At 45.5% G+C, this 26,793-nt stretch overlaps 2 protein-coding genes across 6 annotated transcripts in view; one reads left to right on the forward strand and one right to left on the reverse strand.

The window, feature by feature from the left end:
• Window positions 1-6,888, reverse strand: part of CSTF2 (cleavage stimulation factor subunit 2) — a 315,444-nt gene extending 308,556 nt beyond the window's left edge. The window contains exon 1 of one of the 4 annotated variants that reach the window (XM_078688415.1): window positions 6,703-6,888. In XM_078688415.1, coding sequence (XP_078544541.1) covers window positions 6,703-6,778 — 76 coding nt within the window. In that variant the 5' untranslated portion in view covers window positions 6,779-6,888. The remainder of the gene's footprint in view (window positions 1-6,702) is intronic. The other 3 variants (XM_078688417.1, XM_078688414.1, XM_078688416.1) reach the window with 3 other exon arrangements.
• A 312-nt stretch (window positions 6,889-7,200) lies between these two features.
• Window positions 7,201-26,793, forward strand: part of TYW2 (tRNA wybutosine-synthesizing protein 2) — a 228,030-nt gene continuing 208,437 nt past the window's right edge. Inside the window, exon 1 of one of the 2 annotated variants that reach the window (XM_078688421.1) lies at window positions 7,201-7,277. The gene's annotated coding sequence lies outside the window, so the exon portion shown is untranslated. Of the gene's footprint in view, window positions 7,278-7,621; window positions 7,782-26,793 lie in introns of those variants that run through there. The other variant, XM_078688418.1, reaches the window with a different exon arrangement.

Below are 26,793 nucleotides of genomic sequence, written 5' to 3' on the forward strand. Positions count from 1 at the left end.
TTCGGACTCGGATATTGCGCCGAGACACCTTCGGGTAATTGTCGCGCAATAAAAATCTCAAAAATAAATAAAATAAATATTGCACAGAATAGACCACCTATTAAGGAAGGAGCAAGTACATCTGCACAAGCCTCTAACATTCCAACAGCGAAAAGTTCAAAAGTGGCTTTTTTGTCCATAAGCCCGGCTGCAAACAACGCTCCAATTACAGAAAAACCCGGAGGGGTAAAAGATATGGATCCAAAATCAATAAACAGAGCCTGGAGAAGCTCGACGAAGACAACCTAGTGATAAATATATCCAACATCCATTTAACTGATGACCAAGTGAAAGTATTATCAAAAGGAACATCATTCGTGCCAACATACAGCAGTAACATAGCTGAAACTGAGATAGCCATCTTTAAATTTCTACGAACTTTGAGACTGAAACATTATTTTAACATTACACCAATGTCCACAGAACAAACCACAACACAAGAATATAGAGAATTCAAGAAAAAGAGCACGTTCTGTCCACCCATATCACATAAATCTATTGTATTGACATATTTGAACGTCTGGTGAAAACTGACTGTAATAAAATTCACTTTGGCAAAACATCTAGATCAAACTTCACAAAAAAAGAATGGAACATCTTGCAAGATTTAGCTAATAATGAAGATCTTACTTTTCAGAGAGCGGACAAAGGAGGTGCTCTACTTGTCATGAATACCTAGTACTACAAGAAGAGTGTATCTAGTCACGTTGAGGACCAAGCAACGTACATGAGATTAGATAAAGATCCCACAACAGAATTTCAGAAAATCCTTAGACAAATTTTAGGGAGAGCACGAGATATGGGATGGATCAACAATAAAACATATCAATTTCTGGATAGTGAATATCCACGGCGCCCCAAACTCTATATGTTGCTGAAAATTCACAAAAACCTACAACAATCACCTTTTAGACCAATAGTATAGCATGCGGATCGATCTCAGAACAAATTGGTCAATTTCTGGATTACTTCTCGCAAACTATGGTTCAATCCTGGTCATCATATATCAAAGATACCACGTCATTTTTTAACCTACTGCAAACTTTAACAGATGAAGAAAAAACAGAATGTTGTTTGTGTACAGTGGATGTTACTTCACTATATACATCAATTCCACATAAAGAAGGCCTTGAAGCTATCGAATGGTTTCTATTAAATAATGATTGCACTGAAGCCAATAAAATTCACATCCTGGAATTAATGCAATTTGCATTATATCATAGCTACTTTGAATGGGATGGCACCTTTTTTGCCCAATGTAATGGTACAGCTATAGGCTTTGCAGGAGCCCCAACATATGCGAATCTGTTTATGTCCAAATTTGAACATGATTTTATTTTACAGGACAACATATGGAGTGAGAACCTGGTAACATTTAAAAGGTATATTGATGACATTTTTATAATTTGGAGAGGGCAAGAAAGAATCTTAGAAATTAAAATCCAAGAACTAAATGAATGCAATCAACGCATCAAATTCACTCATCAAATTGACAGAAGAACAATTTCCTTTTTGAATGTACTGATTCAAATTGAAGACAATAAAATCAAAACTAGCGTTTATGTTAAACCAACAGATCGGAACAATTGTTTACATTCCAAAGCTTCCACCAGCAATCATTGAAACAACATCTACCGAGCTCACAATTTATCAGGCTTCAAAGGATCGTTAATGCTGAAGAAGAAGCCACTAAAACCATCTCAAAATATGTAGAAAGGTTTAACAAAAGAGGGTATCCATCAATTGTGATTAATGAATGCATAGAGAAAGTGCAACAGATGGAAAGAAACACGCTCCTAAAAGAGAAGCCTAAAACAGAAGAGCAATTCAATATCTGTATTCTGAAGTATTCAAAAGAAGCCAACAAAATAAGAATATCGTGAAAAAGCATTGGCATATAATACAAAATGAAAGTGATCTTAATTGCATTTCTAAGAATAGAATCATATTTGCATTTCAACAATCTAACAATCTCAAGGAACGGTTATCAAAAAAATCTCTCACGCCACCACCCAGTAAATTCAAATGAATGCATACATGTGGTAATTGGGTACACTGCAATAATGTCATAAAAGGCAATTATTTTACACATCCTACAAACACACAAGCACGTGCGACACTAAAAATGTGGTGTACGCCATAAAATGTCCATGCGGGAAAACATATGTTGGCATTACAGAGAGGAAAATTAATGACGGAGCATAAGAGCAGTACAAGACTGAAAAACGAAAAATCGTCAGTAGCAATGCACTGGCAAGAAGCCAGACATAACCTCTCCCAACTAAGATTCACTATACTGGAACAATTGAAAATCCGCCCTGAGATCGATCCACACAAACAGTTACAAAATCTGATTTTTTTTAATACCCCTTTAAAAAACTAAACATCCCTGAACGCGTGATCGCTACTCTAATCACGCAGTACGTAAAACACTGCGTTCTTCGCGCAATAAAGCATTCGAAAACACACTTGCGGTTTTGTACCCGATCACATGCATACGGAGATTGCAGAATATCAAAGGCTGAATGTGGTAAGCCTTGAAAAATGAAGGGTAATCGTTAATTTTAGATCACAGACTTGCAGAAGTCCAAGTTAAATAATTAAGAGCGATTTCGATCGAACGCCATTCTCTACGGCCACGCCATTTAGTTTGAACCTCGGTTATGTGGATTTTAGTGCGAGCTTGATGCCGTTGACTCCATTTTACATAAAGACCACTATTGGTCACCTTCTAATCTTGATAATATAGCAAACCGACAGAATAAAATAATTCAGGCATAAGATTGGGACCTTTAATATCACAGGTAACTTAGTTTTCCATAGTCGTAAATGTCACCATTACACAAAACTAACGCCCAATTTTCCCCTTTCACATCTACTAATTTTAAAGAGTAACAGCAAAGCACAACGCAAGCTACTATACAGGTTGTATCAGAACACGCTTATAAATATTCCGCTTTCTGGAGGTTAACTACGCATACAAACGCTATCAACGTTAGTGACTTTTCTGGTGAGATTCGTACTGTTTAATGAGTCAGACTAGAGTATGCATTATGTAGCAGCGTTCTACTTCTCATTTCATTAAGAGCAGTTAATGTTCTTTGTAATTTATATGCCAGAAGAAATGATGTAGTATGAATTAGAACTTCACAATGCAATGTTTTGAACAAACTTTATTGGCAACGCACAATTGTAATAGTTTCTCGAACAATGTATATGTATTATTCTATATAGCACAGGACTGATAATTTTTTTGTTGATTGTTTATTTTTTCAGACCCCTGAAGATGATTGACCCGAAATGCATTCGGTTTTGGCATTGATGAAATGTTTATTGACAATTCAAAAAATTGAATGATTTCAAAAAATCCCAGAGATTAAAGAAGATTACGATCTTTGGAATAACAATTTAAAAATGAACCTGTGAACCTGAATAATGTCATTTAAGTAAAAACATCTATATTCGCCGTCATGCATTACACAAGCTTCCTTGCTTTCTTTTCATGTTGTATGATTTAGCATTATTTTGTCTCAGACATGCAGGTTTAGAAAGAGCAGTATGTTTTTTTTCGCACAGCAGTGATTCCACCAATATGCAGAGTGCATTTAGTTAACAGAGGGATTCCTGTTTGAACTTACATCCTGCCACTGGTTTACAAAAAAAACAAGCATTTGCAATGCAATAGGTCTCACATTAGGAAAGTGTGAGCTATTGGTATTGTAAATGACACATTTTTTTAATATGTGCTGGCTTTGAAAATATATAAATTAATAGCATTGTTATTCACAAAGCCAATACCTTACACTTTCCTAATGTAAGTCCTGTTGGCTATGGCAATGCTTGTGGTAGCAAGCAAGCACAGTGCTGCTGTGGTGCGAGTGATGATGCGGTTGGGCTGAGGGATGTGGTCGTGCCCCAGAGTGATGTGGTGGTGCCCCAGAGTGATGTGGTGGTGCCCCAGAGTAATGTGGCGGTGCCCCAGAGTAATGTGGTGGTGCCCCAGAGTGATGTGGTGGTGCCCCTGAGTGGTGCCCTTGAGTGATGTGGTGGTGTCCCCGAGTGAATGTGGTGGTGTTCCCGAGTGAATGTGGTGGTGTTCCCGAGTGAATGTGGTGGTGTTCCCGAGTGAATGTGGTGGTGTTCCCGAGTGAATGTGGCGGTGTTCCCGAGTGAATGTGGCGGTATTCCCGAGTGAATGTGGTGGTGTTCCCGAGTGAATGTGGTGGTGTTCCCGAGTGATGTGGTGATGCCCCCGAGTGGTGCCCCTAGTTCCCGAGTGATGTGGTGGTGTTCCCGAGTGATGTGGTGGTGTTCCCGAGTGATGTGTGTGGTGTTCCCGAGTGATGTGTGTGGTGTTCACACTACACGACAAGGGCCCCGAATACCTCAACAACCGCCTCTCGTTCCACATCCCCACCCGCCAGCTCCGCTCCGCCAGCCTTGCCCTCGCCCCACGAATTCGCAGAACCACCACCGGAGGAAGATCCTTCTCCTACCTGGCAGCCATAACATGGAACTCCGTCCCCGCGCACCTACGACTGACCCAGGACCATCTCACCTTCAGAACACACCTCAAGACCTGGCTATTCGAGCAGTAGCGACACCCCCCTCTCTTCAGCGCCTTGAGACCCTCACGGGTGAGTAGCGCGCTCTATAAATGTAATGATTGATTGATTCCCGAGTGATGTGGTGGTGTTCCCGAGTGATGTGGTGGTGTTCCCGAGTGATGCGGTGTCGCCCCTGAGTGGTGCCCTTGAGTGATGTGGTGGTGCGTTCGAGTGATGTGGTGGTTCCCCCAAATGACGTGGTGGTGCCCCAGAATGAGGTGGTGGTGTTTCCGAGTGACGTGGTGGTGTTTCCGAGTGACGAGGTGGTGTTCCCGAGTGACGTGGTGGTGTTCCCGTGGTGGTGTTCCCGAGTGATGTAGTGGTGTTCCCGAGTGATGTGGTGGGGTGTTCCCGAGTGATGTGGTGGGGTGTTCCCGAGTGATGTGGTGGGGTGTTCCCGAGTGATGTGGTGGGGTGTTCCCGAGTGATGTGGTGGGGTGTTCCCGAGTGATGTGGTGGGGTGTTCCCGAGTGATGTGGTGGTGTTCCCGAGTGATGTGGTGGTGTTCCCGAGGCTCGATGGTGAGTCGCCTTTGAAACTTTTTGGGAATTGGACGCCCACATATAAGTGAAGGGAAATACTTATTCCCGTAAGTATTTGTTGCTTGATGAGGATATACGAGTCTAATAGAGGCTAAGTATTTGCATGTAATTTTATTATAAATTACTCTAAGCTTGGGCTTAATGTGATGTTTCAGAGTGTAAATATAAAAGCAAGTTTTGGGCTTTTACTGACGTATCGGGCACCCTTAAGTAAAATATGAGCAAGTTACTGTTTAAAGATGGCGGTGGCTGGAGATATTGCAATTGGCGTTGTCGCCGCGCTACTCCGCAAGAAGGGCTTGCCAGTCACATTACACCCAAAGCGGGGTTCACCTGCAATGTTATACCCAAAACGGAGATTGCCTGTGTTATCACTAGAACACATAGGATAACAAGCTCTCGGCATTGCTGTGGCGGGGTGGGAGCCATTCCTTAGAAGTCTGATGCAGCGGGCGGGGGAGGGGCAGCCTTAGAAGTGTGATTGGGGGGGGGAGCAGCAGCTTTGAAGTCTGATGAGGCACAATGGTGGTGTGACATAACTGGCCTCGTGCACGCGCCTGTCTCACATGAACTGTGCGTGATCCGCACGTTTGGTAGAGTTTTTAAAGTGCTTACTATAATTCTCGCCTATCTATCCCTGCGGGATGGAAATAGTCGAGACCTAATAATTCTCGCCTATCTATCCCTGCGGGATAGAAATAGTCGAGACCTAAAAATCAATAGATGCTGCATTAAGTGACATTTGTGGGCGGTGCCTGGTTTGTACGCACCATGGCTTGAAAACATTACTGGTATCTTGAATACAATGCTCTGCAAATCAGGCTAGCTATATATCTCACTCTTGTAGGCGTATGCCTTTTCGCTTGCTACCAGACATGTTTTGAACCTTTTTAAATTACACACATCAAAAGATCGGCCTGTGAATTGCGTGACTTATTATATGTGCACAAAAGTTGTGTGGTGCAAGGTGCCATGCACATGGTGTTTGTTCACTGTATTAGTTAGTGGGTGAGCCAGGATTGAAATGCATTTTTCTGAGAAATATTCTGCAATGTATCCTTTGAACTAGGAGTCAGGGTGATATTTTTAACCAGTTGGTGCTGTAACAATAATTTTTTTCTTTTTTTTGCCCACTGTTGTTGGCAAATATGAACTTTTTTTGTCTGGCTAGTTGTTAGGTGTAGTTGTAACTGCTGTGTTTTACTTGTGAGAATGTGTCAATCAGAGTGTCACACATAATCTGTTGAAATACCACAAATAACTACATTAAAATGTGGAAAGGTCACATAGGTAAACCAAAACCATAGTAGCTATGAACAGGAGCTCGACGCCCTAGGAGCATGTGCGACGCAGGCACATACTTCTGTGTAAAAGACTAATGATAAAATATTGCTCATCAGCTACAGCAGGTTGTCTGTCGTACGTGGTGGTTTCATGTACAATTTAATCACTGGCCTTCAATCTGCACTTCACTGCTGACTCCCTCTCCAAGCATCCTTTAACTCAATACTTACCAAAGACAGAACGCAAGGATCGATCCACCGCTGGGTCTCTCGCAACCATACCCGCCATACCAGCCATCCCCGCCATCTTTACAGTAACAGCAGCACCCCAACTTCCGGTCCGACCTTCGAAAAATCACCACCATACATCCGGCGACGTCTACAACATGTGAAGCCAACAGATCTTCCGCTTCCGCCCAAGCAATGTTCCTAGTCGCGGCTGTCCCACTGTTGCCATGGCGACAGTTTCACCCTTTAAAGTCTAGGAAAGCTATATCGGCCATCTTGGAATGGGAAGATTTAGTCATTCTTGTTCTGTTGCAGTAGTTATTTGACTAAATTGAGCATAAATTTGGCAACAATTTGATGTGAAATAGCGAAATGTTTATGATTGTTTTAACAGTGTTTTAGTTTTTCGTCATATTTGTTTTGTGTGATACATCTTACTTTGGCCTGTGTTCTAAGTAGGTCGAACTTTTTTTTCCAGTGTCGGCCGTGTCAATATTAATAGACACAGATAAAGGACTATCAGAAGCACCGGACTGTTGCAAAGGGACAGAATCCTGCAGACACGCGCGACAGACCAGGCAGGTTGAAACTAGAACCAGCGAATGATTTTGTCCCGTGGGGAGGGCTGCAGCCGATTAGTGCACAACATTGAAATTATACCCAAGCCGTTTCTATTTTGCTGTAGTTACACAGCCAATAAAGCAGAAAGCAAAACGCTGCATTTTTAGCGTGAAGCACGCGAAAGAGGCAGAACAGGAAATAAGGAACGAATTGGAGATTGTCTGTGTACGACGTTGGTCTATGATTTTTCACGTTGGACTGTTAAAGGACTTCCAGGCATTACGCTGCCTAGTGTTACACGGAAGTGCCAGACTGGCTAGTCTGAGAGTCAGCGTGTTGGCTGTTTTGGGGCCTGAATTATGGGCTGGCAGGCCAGTGTTTACTGTTAATGCGCTGGCTGCTTGAGGGGAACTTGTGCTGCCCAAATTTAACTCTGGGCGCTTCCCAGTGGTTCTATAAGCTCTCGAAGTAAACTTACCAACTTCAAGCCTAAAGATGTGCTTCGAAAGAGGGGGTGACAGGTCATTATGTTTATTAATTTTATTTTTAAAGTTTTATATAGTGCTAGCTTGACCCGTGGGTGTGAGAGCGCTTTACATACACAAAGGCAAGAACAATTGTATTACACAGCAGGACATAAGGATGCATAAAAAAGCAAACACATAATAATTCGGCATACATTGCAGTGGAGAGAGAGAACACAGGTGGTTGAAACTGTCAAATAACCAACTACCCTTGCTGGTAAAGTGAGAGGGTAGTCAGCTAGGTTATTGAAGTCTAGGTTAGTTGACTTGGTCGGTAAAGTATTTGTTGAGGAAAAGGAGTTTCAGGTCCCTTTAGAAGCAAGAGAAGGAGGGTTGCATCTGCGGTCTGTAGGGAGTGCATTCCACATCCTAGGAACGTTACCAGTAAAGGATCGGCATTGAGTGGTTTTCTTTTTCACTTTCGGGGACATGAGAAGAAGTGAGTTGGAGCTTCTCAGAGTTCTGGATTTTCCTGCTTTTACCAGTTTGCTGTTAAGGTAGTTGGGGGAATGTGAGTGAAGGGTTTTGTGAGTGATGCAGGCCAATTTGTAGATACATCTCCCTTCCATGGGAAGCCGGTTGAGGGATTTGAGGGTTAGTGTGATGTGTTCAAATATTTGTACACCAGTTATGAGTCAAGCTGCCATGTTAAGAACTGACCTTAGTGGGGGTAGGTGAGCTTTTGGAGTCCCTGTTAGGATGGCGTTCCCATAGTCCAGATTAGATAGGACAAGGGATTGCACTATTGTCTTGCGATCTTCTTGGGGAATTAAAGGTTTCATTTTCTTGATGTGTTTTATTGACTAAAGCGCACCTTTTGCAGAAGTTTTGATGTGGTCCTTCCTGGGGAGCTGATGTGAGCAGCAGTCCACCGCGCGAATGCCGCCAACTTAAGATAAGGGGCATCCGCTCAACGATTGAAATTGATGTTTTCGCCTTCTTGGTGATGTGTACACAGCACACCGGATTAACCACTTCGAGGCGACCTTGGACCTCCAGGCATTTCTATTGGATTACCTGTTGAGCCAGGCTTGGCTGCAGGTGTAGGTTTCACACTTACTGTCCTGATGAAGACTCGCAGCAAAGGGTCCAATTTCCACATTGCATAGTCGAAACGTCAACGCCCCTACCTTGATCAAGACTTGTACCTACTACGCACCTTATCATACCAGCAAAAATGTATTGAATGCAGACAAACATTTACAGATTGACATGTAAATTGTTTATGGACAAGTTTTCTGTAAACTGATCTTCATTATCTGTAATTGAAATATTGAACTGTCCTTCTTCAATTCTTGAATCACCTTCTTATTTTCCCACAACACTACTTTATCTTTTTCACCTATCCTCTTGAGCGCAACCTGAGACCATTATTTGAACAATTGAATTGTTTTGTAATAAATGACGTGGAATTTATTATACAGGTTCATATGTGTGGCTTATTGAATTGATGCAAAGAAAAGTTGTATCTAGATGCATCAGTATCGTTTACATTTTATTCAATACCTGATCCGCAAAAATTAGTTTGCGGGATATACAGTAACTATACTTCAATTCTGGTCACGGATCATTGTTTTCATTCCAGTATCGCGCCCTGGTCCGGTTTGACCTTGGGGGCAACCCCATTATCAATAATGAGAGGTAGTTTAAGCCACTCATTGCATGTTTGGTCTATGGCAAGTTTGTGTTGCGCATGAGATGGCTGTCAGACTTAAGCCACTCATCACTTCATTGTTTTTCAATCCTTGCATGCATGGTTTATGGGAGTTTTATGTTGCGCATGGGATGGCTGTCAAGCTTAAGCCACTCATTACTATTTGGTTTTGCGTTTTTGGAACGACTGCTTTGGTATGGCAGTGGCCGAACAGGTCACTTGATTTTATTTTTGCCGTTATGAGATTGCGAGCGCGTTACCTAAGTGTCCTGACTGTCGTCACATTCGTGAGTTTTGTTTCTATGATGGTTGATTCTTTACCGGTCAGGCTGTGAGTTGGCACCCTTTTTTGCCTCGTGCTGACCTGGCCAGTCGGTTCGTTTTGGTTTCTTCGGTTTTGTATGTTGCTGTGTTGGCATGGGGGTGTGTTGGTTATTTCAATTTGGGAGTAATGTTTTGTTTGAGGAAGGGAGAAGGTGGTGTGAATGTAATTTGCTGGTTTGCGTGATTTGAGTGAGTGGATGTTAAACTGCTGATCTTTATTTATTTGATGTTAATTGCTGAAGTTGCTTGATTTGACTTGTCTCAGCAACTTTATTCCTATTTATTGTTTTTTCTATTAAAGATGGGAGATGTGTTGTACTTATTCCTGCTGCTCAGCCTAGAATGTTTGGTGTGAGAGCTTGTTAGAATGTTGAGTGTGTAAGACTGTCAGTTGGATGAAGGGCTGAGCGGCAGGAGGCTGCTCCTGGTGGGGTTTTCCTATCCTCTTCTTAACTTACCATTTTACTTGAATAAAGTACTTACAAGGAACTACAAGGACTACGCTACGTTTATGTACAACAACTTCATTGATAGGTTCTTGTCCAGGGCAATGCCAAGTGACTTTACCGAGTCGGATAGGACGAGGGAGCAGTTTAGGGCATCAAGATTCTCGAGCCAGTCGTGGATTGGTCGGTGGAAACTTTTTGGAGAGAACAGTATTAATTCCATTTTGTCAGAGTTCAGCTTTAAGTGGTTTGCGTTAAACCAAGTTTGGATCTTGGTAAGTATGCCATTGAGGTGTTGGATGTCCATGGGTGATTTGATTTTGGAGAAGATTTGTGTATCATCCGCATATAGGTGGTATTTCACTCCTGCGTCTTTCAGAATGATTGTGAGGGGTTCCATGAAGAGATTGAAGAGGGATGATGAGATGATGAGAGGATCAAGCCTTGCGGGACCCCAAGTGTGACTCGTGTGGGCATAGAGAGGCAGGACTTGATCTTAATTTGTTGCGAACGGTTCTGAAGGAAGAAGGTGAACCATTTTAGTACTATGCCATTAATGCCAGGGCGCCTCTTCAAAGTCTCCAGTAAAGCTGAATGATATATTGTGTTAAATGCCGCTGATATTTCAATAAGGATGAGGAGACAAGCTTCACCTTCATCGAAGTCTCTGTGGATATAGTCTGAAATATTGAGCATAGCTGTTTCAGTGCTGCATCCCGATTGAAAGGTGTAGAGGCGGTTTAAATCCTCAATATGTTTAAGTTGTTGTTTTTTTGTCTGGGTTTCTTGCAGTGTTCTGGTAAATACTGTCCTTTGTTTTCTAGGAAGTGTTAATTTTTGTTGTTTTTATATAGCACAAACTTTACCCGAAGAAGAGCTTTACATGGGCACCAGTTACATTACCTCCACGTCATAGTCATTAACGCATGAGCGATAGCTCCTCCTCTCAGAAATTCCAAGCAAAACTTCCTTGGTCCCGTCCCGTCCCTACCCTCCAGGCCACTGCAGCACATCCCCTTTTTTAATTTATTTTTTTAGGTTGAGCCTAGTGTTGCAGCGCATGCGCTGCTCTCTTTGCGACGCATGCTGTAGTAGGGTATGTTCTAAAAGAGGTGTAGAAGCCCGCCAATATTTTTCATTGGCTGGCGTTAATAGTCCATGGTAAATGTTGGCTTCCGATTGATAATGAGGCTTCTTATTCCCTCCTTGTTACCGCCCTGCCTCCTTTTGTGACTGCCTATCAGGACTGGATCTTTTACTTGTGGCTTTAGACTGCCTCCTTCTTTAGACCTTAAGCACTATTTTTCTTTTTCATTTGGCTTTGCAAATGCTTGTTTCAAAGGTTGGATGGTTGCACCTTCAGCCCTGGACCTTGCTGTTCATACTCTGCTGGAAGCATCGCATGCCGAGGATAGGGCCACTGTGCCATCACTTGGGTAGTCCTGTTCACTGTATAACGCTTTGATTCCTGTCAGAATGAGCTTGAGCGCTTTCGGAGCCTGGGTGACCTTCAGCTTCTGACTGAGAGTGGGTGGTCTGTTGACAGTACATGCATGATGCAGACGAGTCAAATTGGACAATAGCCAACAAGGCTGGAATCAATGACTCAGTTGTTTAATGATGGGTTCTGTTTCGCAGCTGGTGGTTTTCACGCCTCGCGCCAGCACCGTCAGTGCAGGGATAAACTGAGGCTCAGGAAACATGAGGCCAGATCCCTGTTAGAGTCCTGCTCGGACGGCGAACACAAGCTGCTTTTCTCCCTGTTGTGTGTTTTATTATGCTTCCTTTTTTTTTTTTTTTTCCTTTTTCACTGTTGAGGGCCAGGCTCTTTTTCCGGAAGCCGGGAGAGTGGCTCTAGCAGACGAGCTGTGCATTAAAGAGGGACTATATGGACTTTGCAGTGTAAAAAGGAAATATGTGTGTTAATAAAACTACAAGCTTGAAATGTTACCCGTGCTTTGAAACAAATTGTTCTGGTGATAGCCAAAGCCAGTAGGCACGCCTTTTGTGTACTGAGACTCATTTTCGGCCAGTGCATGTAGGCAAGCGTTCAGGTCGAAGTGACTATGAGGGAAGGAGGCAGGCCCAAAGGGTGATCGTGTACAACTGTGACATAATGTTACTGCAGCACACTGCAGATGGGGAGAGGGCCCTGCGGGAAGGGTGAGTGGAGGAAAGGGCAGTCCGTCCTTGGCTAGAGACCTGTAAACGTGTCAGCAGCCGGGCACTTTTTTTTTAGCAGGAGAAAATCGTGCGCTGTCACACTAGGGGTTTTGCAGTCCACACAACCCTACAGCCTACTGAGAGTGATAAAATAAATTACTACTTGAAGCGTCTTGAAACCCATGCCTTAAAATGAAGTGGAACTTGAAGGCTTGACTTCTCATCACGGCTACTTCACGTGACCAGACTCTTGTTATTTGTAGCTGAGCACTTAGGCTCCGTCTGTCTACAACTGTTAAAGCATATGTAGTGCATGTGTGCAGTGAAAAAAAGTGTCACGCAAACAGGTGAAAATGACAACATAATGTCTACAATCTTGATTTCTTTCCTAAATGCTACTGATGCCCAGTGGTTCCGTCTCTCACCCACCACACGGATGTGCTGTATTACACATACACTCATAGTTGAGCGAGTTAGGCTCTTTACGGTTTTGTCGTGTTTCACGGGTGTTGTAGGTCTAGTCTTTTACTGTTGCCCTCATGCTATTGGCCACAGGGCTCGTGCAGCTGTATACTGTTGATACTATTTAAGTGACGTCAGCGCCACAGCCGGCACTGACAGTTATCTCCGTTCACCCTGTCGGTCACCTGTTCCTCCCCGCAATCTCAGTTCATATGAATAAACACCACTTATTTACTTGAGTTCCGTGAGTGTGATTTCCTTCATCACTACAATTTGGCGACAAGGTACGGGATCGGTGATTTGTCGGAGCTTGTGGAGGAGAATTTTCGGAGGATTTCTAATTTACTCGAGGCAAGTTATTGATACTCTTAATTTCACAAGAGTTGTCAGAATTCTTATTTCTTCTTTCATTATTCCGAGAGTGCCGTCGAGAAGATCGTAGGAACGTCTGCCAGCTGAGCAGAAGTGTTCGGGATGCGACGAGTAAAGGAGGCGGGGTGTAATTCAGAAGTAGAAGCAGCTGTCGGAAGCAAATGTTCAGGCAAGTGTGGATGTTGCACGTGGCTGTTGTGTTTAACTTCATCTAAAGCTGAATTTCGTGTATTTCAGCACTGCTGGAAATAGAGTTGCTGCCGGTGAGGAAAATATTGACAGAACCAACTGTCAACTGTCATCGGCAAGCTGACGTCAGCACGTCACTCGCAGCTGGTTATTTCACTGCATCGGATGAACGCGGTGAAGCAGCGTGAGCGCGTCATCGCGCAGAATCGAGTGCGTGCCGCCATTTTGGTCGGAGTTTTCACTCAGAGTTGCTCTGTGTTTTCTCGGCACGGAAGAGTCACCATACAGTGAAGTAAATATCGGAAAGCAGGTACATACGAAATTGAGGATTACATGATACCAAAAGTCAACGCTGATTGTGGCAAGTACGTTTAAAACGTGATTTCTTCTTGTAAAAGTTTTATTTCTTCATCACAATAGCGTGGTTCATTAAAAAAGAGACCTTTGCGGAGGAAAAAGTTCAGATGGAAAACGAAAGCAATTTCTGTGCCCCAGCACATTTTCTGGAAACACCAGGTAAACCAGTCATGTTATAGAATAACTGGTACAGGGCTTTTGATAATTATCTGGTAGCTATAAATGGCAAAAGATTTGAACCGGAACGCAACAAAGCTATTCTATATGGGTTACTAGGCGTTGCCGGTCAAGAAATGTTTTATAGTTTACCAGAATATGAACCCGCACCTGGACCATTTATTCCTCTCGACGAGTTCCAAGAAGCTATAAAGAGACTTGAAAGAGAGTTTGACGAGGAGGAAAACATAATGGTGGGCAGACATCGATTTGCTATGAGAAAGCAATCGGAGTCTGAGAGTGTAGAGGAATATATCGGCAGTGTAAGGGTTTTGGCTGCCAAATGTGGGTTTGGTGACAGGGTTGATGAATATTTACGTGATCAATTTGTGTTCCATTGCCATGAGATCAAGATTCAAGAACGTTTGTTAGCATGCAAAAATCCCTCTTTAACTGAAGTTATAGACATTGCAAAGGGAATTGAACTTTCATTGGAGGGCAGAAGAGAGTTAGCCAGGTCAAGTGTTTCAGCCAATGCTAGTATTTCGTATGTCAATGACAGAAGAAAAAAAGAATGTAATGTTGGCCCTTATGTCAAGTCTAATGCTATGGTTAATTCTTCAAATTTTGTATGTTATAGATGTGGTTCGCACAACCACAAAGCAGATTCCTTGAACTGTCCAGCTACGGGGAAAAGATGTACAAGATGCCAGAAGGTAGGGCACTTCGCTAGCGTGTGCGGAAATTTTTGTCATAAAAGAGTAGAAAGAGCAAAAGTAAATGTAGCAGAAGAATTTGATGAAGATATGTGCTCGAATATTATATTAGCGCTAGGTGACAGCGACAATTGCATAAAAGGTCCGATAGGTACTGCTCACGTGGGCGAGGTTGAGCTCAGTATCATGGCAGATTCAGGGTCACCTATCACCATTGTGTCAGATAAAAAATATCTTAAGTACTGGCCCAATACTGATTTGTTATCTTCAGACGTCAATCCCAAGGCGTTTGGAGAACATGACATAAACATGTTCGGGTATTTCAATGATGTTTTGAACATAAAAGGCAGATGCATTGAAACCAAAATATATTTAGCGGAACGGGGCAGAGATATTGTGGGATGGAGAGATCTTGCAAAACTAAAAATAATCCTCAAACCAGGAGCTGAGGATCCCATTGTGTTAGATGAAGGCTTTGTATCTCTCATTACTGTTCCCACAGAGTCCAAAAGCTATGGTTCCTCAGAGTCAGAAGGTGAATTATCTACAATTTTGAGTAAGTACAAGGGGTTATTTGAAGAACGCATAGGTTGTGTGAAGGGATTCATGCACAGTATAGTACTAAAAAAAGATGCGTCCCCTGTAAAACACAAAGTGAGACCGTAACCCTTATCAGTTAAGGAGGAGTTACGTTTGCTGTTAGAAAAACTTGTTAAAGAAAAAGTAATTGAACGTGCAGATTCAGCAGAGTGGATTTCGGGGATAGTTTTGATAAAGAAGAAAAATGGTGAGTACCGTCTGTGTGCTGATTTAAGATCGTTAAATAAGAACATATTAGTAGATTGTTTCCCATTACCCAGGATTCAAGAGATTTTAGCCAACACCTCCGAATCCAAATATTTTTCCTTAATAGATCTTAAATCGGCATACCACCAGGTTAAGCTGGATGAAAAATCCAAGATGTTAACCATTCATCACTCCCCTGGGAGCATTTAGATATGTTCGTCTATCTTTTGGATTGGCATCTTCTGCCAGTGTTTTTCAGAAGCTAATGAAGAACATGTTCGGCGGAATTGATGGAGTACAGAAGTTCCAGGACGACATATTGGTTCATGCAGATTCAGAAAGCAAGCACAACGAGATCTTGGATACAGTATTAAACAAGTTACAAGAGAGAGGTATGACAGTCTTGAGAGATAAATGTACATTTTTGAAAACTGAGATTGAGTATTTAGGTCACGTACTCAGTGCTGATGGCATCAAACCAAAGCTGAATCTCGTACAAGCAATAACCAATGCACCCAATCCTGATAGTAAGGACGCACTCAGATCGTTCTTAGGTCTTAGCGAATACTACTCTAGGTTCATCAAGAGTTATGCTAGAATGGTGGAACCATTAAGGGCACTTTTACGCAAAGGGGTATTGGCGCATAAAACGCATTTGGGAGCCACCATGACTAAAAGACGTCTCAAAGAACATTACTGGTGGCCCGGCATGGACCTTGATGTGAACTTATTTGTGGAAAAGCGTGCTGCCTGAACAAAATCGGACAAACATTGGAAATTAAGAACTCATGAGATGCAATTGGTTTTCATCCCAAATTCAGCGTGGTTTAAAATTGCTATTGATATGGCAGGACCGTTCCAACGGCTTGGACAGGATGCTAAATTCATAATTGCTGCCAGTGACTACTATTCAAAGTGGATATACCACAAATTTGTTAGCACTATAGATTCGGACACAGTCATTGATTTTCTACGCATGTGTTTTGACATAGAAGGTAGTCCACGTATTATTGTTTCAGACAATGGTAAACAACTTACGTCAAGCAAAATTACAAATCTTTTCACATCACATGGGATTACCCAGGAGAAAACTCCGTTGTATTCTCCTAAATCTAATGGACAAATTGAACGAGTCAACAGGTTCCTCAAGGAAGGTATTCAACTTGCCCTGGCATCAAACCTACCAGTGAAAGACTTTATAAGAGAAAGGGTGTTTACTTATAACATTACACACAACTCTGTCACAGGTTTTTCTCCGTTCTTTTTGTTGAGGGTAAGGAGATGCGACCACGACATTACTCCCAAGTTTCTGTTGTCAGGGAACGAATTGCCTCCCTCCATCATTATAGATGATGATCAATTGCATGTTAAGAAAAGAATAATTGAGTGTCAATTGAAAAGTAAACAATATCATGACAAGGTGCATAGGGCTATCAACAAAGAGTTCCTTAAGGGAGATGTGGCGTTAGCCACCAAGCCAGGTCATCAAGTCAAGGGCGAGTCTAGATACTTTGCCCCTGAAGAAGTGGTAGAAGTCTCAGAAAGTGCTGTGTGCCTCAAGTATTCTGGGTGGCGCAATAAAAGTGATGTGATCAGAATTAACAAACAGCAAGCCGAAGTGTGGCATAGTAGTCAGGTTAATGAAGGAGTCTACAATGATGAATACTCATGGTTAAATACGTTTAATTGTAATGAAGAATGTATACCTACCACCAATGCAGACAAGTCAAGTACCAATGGTGACTGTCAGCGCGAGAGTGAAAGTAGAATTGCCTACAGTTACAGTGATATGTGTGATCTTTACAATGAACCAGTAAGTGACAAAGAAGATATCGAGCAAGTTGATGTCAGTTACAATGTGGTCAGTAATGCCCATCCCTCTGTGGCAACAGGATCTTAGGATGAAGTCCGCATGCACGGAGGTTGGCAGGGAACATGTACCAGGTCTGGCAGGATTGCAAAACTGCCCAGTATGTACAAAGAGTATGATGTGAGTTAATACTTCCTTTAGAAAGGGAGATTTTGTAGGTCTTGTCTTTTACTGTTGCCCTCATGCTATTGGCCACAGGGCTCGTGCAGCTGTATACTGTTGATACTATTTAAGTGACGTCAGCGCCACAGCCAGCACTGACAGTTATCTCCGTTCACCCTGTCGGTCACCTGTTCCCTCCCCGCAAGCTCTCTTCCTATGAATAAACACCACTTATTTACTTGAGTTCCGTGAGTGTGATTTCCTTCATCACTACAACAGGGTAGCCGTGAGTTGAAGCTTTGAATAATCAGGTCAACCTTTCGTCCTTCCGAGGCTAACTACTTAAGTACTGTTAAAGTGAGTAATAGTAACACTTATTGTTTACAGCAATGTGAAGTGCCAATATTGTGTTAACAATAACTATAGCAAGCTTTTGCAATGCAATAGGTCTCGCATTTATGCGAGTTTAAGCTAATGGCATTGTAAAAGACAATGCCTTTTATTTATGTTTTAAAAACAAAAATAAAAGGCATTGTTATTTGCAATGTCAATAGCCAAAACTCGCGTAAATGCGAGACCTACTGCATTGCAAATGCTTGTTCTGCAGGTGGTCCAGTGAAGCTCTCAGCTGGAGGTGACTGCTGCCTCCAGTTCATGTTTTCAGGTAGGTGTGGGGAGGTCTGTTATAGTGACCGTTGTATTTAGGTTTGCTTGGAGCCCCCTCTATAGCGGGACTGTGCAATCCACGTTGGTCAGCCTGTTCTCCCTTCGGCCTCCTGGGTTTCTTTTCCCAATGTAATGTGAGTTTTCAACCTTGCGGGTACAGTCCCTGCATCAGCTGGACCTCCTGGAGGGTATTTTAACATTATTTTGGTGGCTCGTTGCCATAATGCCTGGGGCATGGCAGGGAGCCCCCTCCTCTGGGGTAGGGAGGGGCGCTCGGCGTTTGCTCACCTTAATGACTTGGGGAGGCGAGGGTCCCGTCTGTGCAGGATTGCAATTTACGCGGTTTGGGCTGGAGTCTTGGCTGCGAAGTGAGCTCCGGTATCCCATCATTAAGTGGTGCCAGTGGGTAAGAATATTTGAGAACTATTTGGTGTCAATCAATGCTACATGTTTTTCTTCCATACCCAAAGCAGCAGTCCTGTACAGTTTGCATTGGACTAACACTCCAGCAAGTTTTTGACACCTTACCACGCTTTATACCACAAGGGGGATCAGGAGATGACCGGGATTCCTACAAGGAAGCATTGGCACGTATGGGCAAGCATTATGCTTGAACGTCACAATTTCTTTAAAAGGAAACAAAGTGCTGATGCAACTGTTTAGGAATATGTAACCGCACTAAGGATACTAGCCTCAACTTGTGAATTTGGAGCAACTGTGGATCTCTCTATTCAAGATCAATTTGTCTTTGCATGTTATTCTCAAAAAGTTCAAGAAAGGGGCCGTGGCCAACTGCCGAGCATGGCGGCAGCTTGAAGCGGGAGCTCCCCAAGGCGTAGCGGCCCGCACTAACATCCGTACATTTATCCGCATCATCGCCCGCCCGAAGTAGCGGCATCGGCTCGGGGACCCGAGCGGCACTGTATGATCTAACCCCGGCGGTGCTCAGAGGCCGGGAACTGCTCCGTTCTGCAGCGACGTGCTGGGGCCTGCGCCTGCCTGGCCGCACCGGCCTGGCGTGACTGGCGAGCCCGGGCGGAAGTGCGTCCTGGTCGGCGTGGGCGCGGTGACGCCGGCCGGCCCCTTCCAGACACGGACACCGAAAGTGCTCCGGCGCTCCGCTTTGCCGGCGGAGTCCCCCGTGAGTGAAGTGAATGCTGCCGAATCCAGGACTGGCTGCGTGCAACATTGGCTCACAACGTTGATACCCCTGGGCTCCCGGACGGCGCCATATTGGGGGGTAAGAGACATTCAGGCACAGCGCACACGCTGCGGGCTGGAGAAGAGTGGTCTGAGGCCGTGCTGTCCCCCCGCAGTGCCAGACATCCGTGACCACTCGCAAGCATACCGGAGGGTCGGGACTGAGCCCCCGGTTCCTGGCCCAGAGAGACCATCCTGTGGAGGCATCCATAGTGGCGACTGACCCATCGAGAGGCGCTGTGGCTGACCGGGCAGTTGCACCCTAACGCTGGTGGATTGGGGTGCCCTCCTACTGCACAGTACAGGTCTGAGCACGGTGTGCGAGGTGGCCCGGCCAGAGGAACATCGTGGACACGCCGGAGCGCCGGGGCAAGGTATCATAAAGTGGACACGTGGGGCCGGGGTGGCGCCGCGGCGGACCGCGCAGGTTCAGCACTGGGCCTAGGGTACTGGTCATCACAGCCGCTAACTACATCTCGCCTGTGCTTTGCGGGAGGCTGAGTGAGCTCTTCAAGCCGGTGGGCAGCCCACTCGAATGCATACCGCCTGACACCCGAGGGAGCCACATAGCTCGTTGGAAAGTGGTGCTGTGAATATCGCCAGGAACAGGCTGTTCGTTCTCAAGCGCGACGCCATGGCGGGCAAGGGTACGAGAAATGCGTTGGCGCAGGCAAAACTCGACAAATTTGCATACGGCCAGCAGGGACACTCTCACAATGGCGGGCGTCACTCTGCAGGCGCAGCTTCGGATACTGACGGAACTAAAAAGGTGACCTTGGAAGACATTATGAGAACCCTCTCCGAGGTGCAAACTACGGTGGGCTCCATTTCTTCCGAAGTTAATCTGCTGAGGGCGGACTTTAAGAAAATGTCAGAAAGGGTATCTCAAGTGGAGGTGGTTACCAAATCGCTCGTTGAGGACACCTCGGACCTGCAAGTGGCGATGGAGCGAATGGAAAAAGTGACCAGACAACTCCAGGATAAGCTGGACGATCAGGAAGGGCGCTCCCGGAGAAATAACGTCCGCATCCTAGGCCTTCCGGAATCTGAGGGAAAGGGTGCTATGGATTTATATGTCGAGGACCTCATCAAAACCAAGTTACAACCTAAGGGCCTGTCACACTTTTTCTCTGTTGAGAGAGCACACCGGGTTCCTGGCGGTGAACCCAAGCCGGGAGCCACGCCGCGGCCTGTACTTGCAAGACTGTTTAACTATAGAGACAGAGACGCCATCCTGCAAGCGGCCAGGGTCTCACCACCTGTAAAAATTCAAAACTCGACTTTAGCCTTCTTTCCGGACTACACGGCGGAGGTGGCTAGGCGCCGGAAATCCTTCGCTGGAGTGAAAAAGTTGCTACGTGACAAAGGGCTGCAGTACTCGATGCTCTTCCCCGCCAAATTGCGAATTGTGGCCGATGGAAAAACGGGGTTTTTTGATATGCCGGAAGTGGCGCAAGAATGGCTTGATGGTTGGAGACAAGTGGGCCAACCCCGGCGCACACACAGGGACCGCCAGAACCGACGTGACGAGAGACCGACGGAGCACCCAACCAGTAGCCCCGCGAACGAGGAGGGTGCCGCAGGAATGGACTCTGATCTTGAGAGAGACCCACTTGATTCAGGACAGCCCGTCCGGGACTGACAGCATGACTGCATGGGGGGCAACAAGCTTGCGGACTTGGGACCCTGAAGCTGATGGAGCTGAGTAGGGCGGGCATTGGCCGGTGCCTGTAGGGGACTCACCAACCCCACGAGCAAGTAAGATAGTTGGGGATGGGATTAAGCACTCTGCCAAGTTGGGGTTGCGGGCGGGGACTCGTCCGTGGTGCAGGGAAGCAGGGAGGGGGTGGGAGGGAGAAGTTGTATTGTTAATGTTCTTATTGTTCTTAGTCATCACTGCTGATACGTGGAACGCGGTCCCGCAGCGGGCAGCGTACTCCTGGTACCCTAGCACACGTCATTGTATATGCGCTACACGTCACTGCCACACACTGGTACAACTCATCACCCACTGAAGACGCCCCTGCGTTGACAGTGGTGCCCCCCTTGAAGCTGCTCACCTGGAATGTTAGGGGTCTGGGAGACAAAATTAAAAGGGGTTTGGTTCTGCAAACCATCAAGCGACAAGGGCCTGATTTAGTGATGCTACAAGAGACACACCTGGCGGGGAATACATGCAAAGCACTCAACAGACGTGGATACACTATGGCAGTACACGCAGAATTCACTACGGGGTCCAGGGGCACTGGGATACTCCTTAAGAAGAACTCATCCTTTATGGTTGAGAGCCGCAGGACGGATGACCAGGGTCGCTTTGCGGCGCTACATGGCCAATGGGAGGGGAGGCCCCTTAGTGTGGTGTCCGTGTACATCCCCCCGGCACTCCATTCTACAGCACTGCCGGCGCTTGGGCAGTTTCTCCTAGACCTACCAGAGGGTGATATGATCATTGGGGGGGACTTTAATGCAATAACAGACCCCTTGCTGGACACCTTTCCCATACGCGACCGCCCGAGAGGGCCTGCCGGGCTTCCTGGTTTTCTGAGCGCATTAGGCCTCACGGATGTCTGGCGTCAGTTGAACCCCACGGCGAATCAGTACACGCACTACTCCTCTACACATAATAGCCTCTCACGTATTGATTACTTTTTATTTCTTGGGGTGGGATTGGGATCGATTGACAAACTGGAAATTCTGCCTAGAGGCATATCTGACCACTCCCCGGTATCCCTCCACCTTACTACCAAAGGGAGGAAGCCAGAATATATCCCAACTATTTAACAGTCCCTGGAATCAGGAAAAAACTCAAACTGGCCACAGCGCGCTATTTTACCGAGAATGTAGGTACAGTCTCTTCGCCCTCGGTGCTCTGGGAAGCATACAAGGCGGTCCTGCGCGGCGCAGCCATATCAGCGATATCAGGGCATAAACGGGACTCCAGAAGTGAACTCGCAGCATTGGAATTAGCGCTCCACACCGCGAACGCCGCCCACATGTCGGACCCAACCCCCGAAACGACACATGCGCTACACCTCCGACAGCAGCAACACCAGGCTCACCTCACAGCGACTACGAAGAGACATTTGGCAAGCACCGCACATAGAATATACGACATGGGTGATAAGGCAGGGAGGATCCTGGCATGGTTAGACAAGCGGGGCGGTAGTAACAGGGGAATACAGAGACTTTACGCACATGACGGCCAGCTACAGACGCACCCTGAACAAATAGTATGCACTTTGGCACGCCACTATCAAGAGATATACACCCCGGTACGGAACGTCACTGAACGGGAGGCGATGGCCTCACTCGAACACATTGCTATCCCCATGCTTTCACAGGAGGCGCAGCAGGAACTCGACACTGACTTGACAGAGGCCGAAATCCAAATGGCTATACAAGCGTTACAATCCGGCAAGGCGCTGGGGCCTAACGGGCTACCCGTAGAATGGTATAAGGCGGCGGCTTCCGTGTTGAGCAAACCCTTGCTGAATATGTATGTTGAGAGTGTGGAAAGGGCGGAACTCCAGCTTGACCAGCGCGCGGCCACGATAGTGGCCATTCCTAAGCCGGCCAAACCGCCGACTGTGTGCACCTCGTACCGACCCATTTCATTGCTCAACGTTGAAGCGAAAATCCTGGCAAAACTCCTGGCCAGTCGCTTGACCCAGCATCTACACACACTGATACACCCTGATCAATCGGGTTTCATGCCACATAGGAGCACGGTACTGAATCTGCGGAGGGTCCATGGGGTGCTGGCACGGGCACATCTCCTCTCAGATCAAGCTGTAATTTTATCCCTGGACGCCAAAATGGCTTTCGACCTGGTGGAATGGGAGTATTTATTTGCGGTCCTTGCTCGTATGGGCTTCGGCCCGAACTTTCTTGCGTGGATACGGCTACTATACACATCTCCGGTGGCGCAAGTGGTGGCGAATGGTCACATCACACCGACGTTCCCGTTGGGGCGCGGAACTAGACAAGGGTGCCCTCTATCGCCTCTACTCTTTGCACTGGTAATAGAGCCCTTGGCCATCCTGCTCAGAGCAACGCCATTATTCCGGGGCATCACTTGGGAGGCGGGGTGGGAGGATAAAGTCTCCCTGTATGCAGATGATATGCTAATCTACATGACTAATCCTAACGAGGGAATCCCTGCCCTGTTGACTCTATGTGATGAGCACGGAAGGGCGTCAGGGTACACCCTGAATTGGTCCAAATCAATTATATACGTGCTTAGAGGCCCGGAACCACTGTTGCGGGAAGATTGTCCCCTGACACTGACAACCACCTCCTTTAAATACCTGGGTATTTTCATTACTGATAATGCTGCGGACTTCTATGCCGAAAACTTGATGCCACCTCTGACACGCCTGCGTGCAGATGTGAAATATTGGGCTACTCTGCCACTGACCCTCCTTGGGCGAGCAGCACTATATAAGATGATGGCTCTCCCCAGATTTCTCTATGTACTAGAAAATACCCCTTATGTAGTGGCGCCACGTTACTTCAAACAAGTAACTGCGCTGGTATCCAATTTGCTGTGGAGCAACGGCCCAGCCCGTATAGCGCATGACAAATTAGTGAAAAGCTGGTATGAAGGGGGGATCGCGTTGCCCAATCTTCAGCTGTACTATTGGGCGTCCCAACTAAAGGTAATTAATCACTGGATCCACGTATCACGGGGTGACCCCGCGTACAAGGCGGACTGGTCACAGCTGGGGACGGAAGGTATGCTTTCGGCACTATACAATCACTCGCAAGTTAGGAACCTACTCGGACCGACGTTTCATACGGCGGCATTATGGCACGCAGCGCACTCTCGACTGGGTTGGAAGGGGAAGATCACTAGGATGACACCATTGTGGGACACCAGATTGTTGGGGAATTTAAGATCCTGTAAGGGATTTACGCAATGGGACCACATAGGAATTTCCACGGTGGGAGACCTATGGGATGGGGGCACGGTGGTGGCCTTTTCACAGCTCCAGCGACAGTATGGTTTAGGCCCCACTGAAACATTCAGATATGTGCAGATTCGGCACGCACTACTGCACGCAATTCCACCTGATACCACACTCCCAGACTCATCGCCATTAGAGGATAGGCTACTGACTGACTTTATGGAGCAGAAGGCGACCTCTCTCACATATAAAAAGCTTGTTAACAACCTGAAAGATCCCACGCAGAAACTCAAAGAGAGATGGGTAGGAGAACTAGGCGAGCTAGATGACTCAGAGTGGAACGAGGCGCTTGCATCACCGAGGGAGGTGGGCATCTCGGCTAGGTTCAGGTTAGTGCAACTCAAGATTCTACATCGCACGTACTACACCAGGACACTTCTTCACAGGATACAGAGGGCGCCACACCCCTTCTGCCTTAGGGGCTGCGGGGAGGAGGGTGCTCTGTTCCACACATTGTGGGACTGTCCATTGATCCAAGAAGTATGGAAGCAAATTATGCGCACAGTCTCCCAGGCTATTAAACTGTCAATCCTGCCTGAGCCCCGTAAGTGCCTATTGAACATTTGGGACCCTAATGACCTAAATAGGTATGGACAGCTTTGGGTCACATTGGCCGTGACGGTGGCCAAGCGGGACATAGCACAAAAATGGGGTGTCCCGGAGTTGCCTACGGTGGCTGGATGGATCAGGAATATGGACTTACTTATGGTGAGGGAACGGGCGGTGTACGTCCTACGGGCCTGCCCCCGTAAATGGAATAAGGTGTGGAAGCCCTGGAATGAATACAGGGGAGAACCATGTGACCCTTTGCCAGAGGATGGGGACATGGGCTCAGAGGAGGAGGAGGACTAGGGAGGGATGGCATGCGTAATGACCTCTGGTTCGTATTGGGGCGGAGCGAGGGTACGCTAACACCTTTGATAAAGAACTGGTTGTGTGCAGTGACTAAATAACCAACTGTGTACGGGTATACCTCTATATTGAGTGATGACAACTGTTGAAGTTTTGTTATGTTTCTTTTTTGTTAGTTGAATTTACTAGGAACTAATGAATGTGTTGTAATTGGGCGGATCACAAAGGGCAAAGTCGCTCTGATATGCAGGTTAGACAGAATCTGTGCGGAATAACTGCTGGAATTTTTTTACATGCCTGCAGCAGGACAACAGATGTCCCATACTATTACGCGATATATGCTATCTGTCTCTCTTGATACTGACCAACGCTTATGTGACACTGACATCAGAATGTATTATTGTACTTATATTTTCTGCCTTCCTATCAATAAAGATTTAAAAAAAAAAAAAAAAAAAAGTTCAAGAAAGACTTTAAGTTGTAGAAACCCCACTTTTTCCGAAACTATTTATTTGGCATAAGTAATAGAACGTTCAATGGTTTCATCTAGACTCATTCATGAAGGACAATCAGTCAGCTCAGTTGACTTACACGCTGAAGATACCATCAGTTCTATATCTGCTGGCAACAATCCTGGACAACCTCGATTTAAGAAATCTCTTATATATTTTAGATGTGAGTCAAAATCTCATATTGGCAGTTCTCCCAACTGTCCCGCCATTGAAAAAAGATGCACGTCATGCAAAACAAATGGACATTTCCAGGCTGTTTGCAAGAGTACTAAAAGATCAACCAAGATCAACAGCATTGACATCAATGAAGATGCTCACATTTGTTAGCTGGGTCTGGTGGCTCAGTGGACTAAAGCAGCCACTGCAGGGGCCTGTGTTTGACCTCATGGTCACAGGTTCAAACCCCGGCGGGTCCACTCAGCCTTTCATCCATTTGAGGTCGATAAAATGAGTACCATTGAGTTGGGCAACAATAAACATCTGTTATTCAGCGCCAGGACACCTTTGGGTAATCATGCGCTTTACAAATACACTTGTTATGTTCTGTTCTGAGAAGCTTAGTAATGTGGTTTTAACAATTGAAGGTACACAATAAGTGGAGTACGCAATGCAAAGGGGCCACGGTGTGATGCCATAATTGGTGGTGCACCACTTCAAGTTATGGCTGACTCTGGATCGCCACTTTCAATTTTATCTGATATTACGTTTCAGGAGAAATCAAATGATTCTGTAATGCTTTCTCAGACTGATGTCAACCCCAAAGCCTTTGGAGAAACTGTAATTGGCATGCTTGGTTATTTTAGATCTAAAGTAGTATGTCTACGCCGGCATACCTTTACTAAAGTGTATGTAGCCATCAAAGGGAGGAACATTGTAGGCTGGCAAGATCTAGCTAAAATGGGAATTTACCTAAAACCTGGTTTGGATAATCCTGTTGTGCAAGGTGCTCTACTATAAGGTGACATTTGTACTGTAGGTGTTATAGTAGACTCTAACAAACCTACTTTTCCAGGTACCTCTCCAGCTATTGAAACCATCATTAGCCAATTTACCCCAGTTTCGTCTGACAAAATAGATACCGTGCTAGGATTTGAGCACCAAATTCGGTTAAAAGCAAATGCTCAACCTGTGGTACATAAGGTACGACCTTTGCCTCTGAGTGTCAGAGAGGATTTAAAAGAAGTTATGAAGAATCTTTGTTCAGAGGGAATTATC

Source organism: Lissotriton helveticus, chromosome 4_1, assembly GCF_964261635.1.
Source record: "Lissotriton helveticus chromosome 4_1, aLisHel1.1, whole genome shotgun sequence".
Lineage (NCBI taxonomy): Eukaryota > Metazoa > Chordata > Amphibia > Caudata > Salamandridae > Lissotriton > Lissotriton helveticus.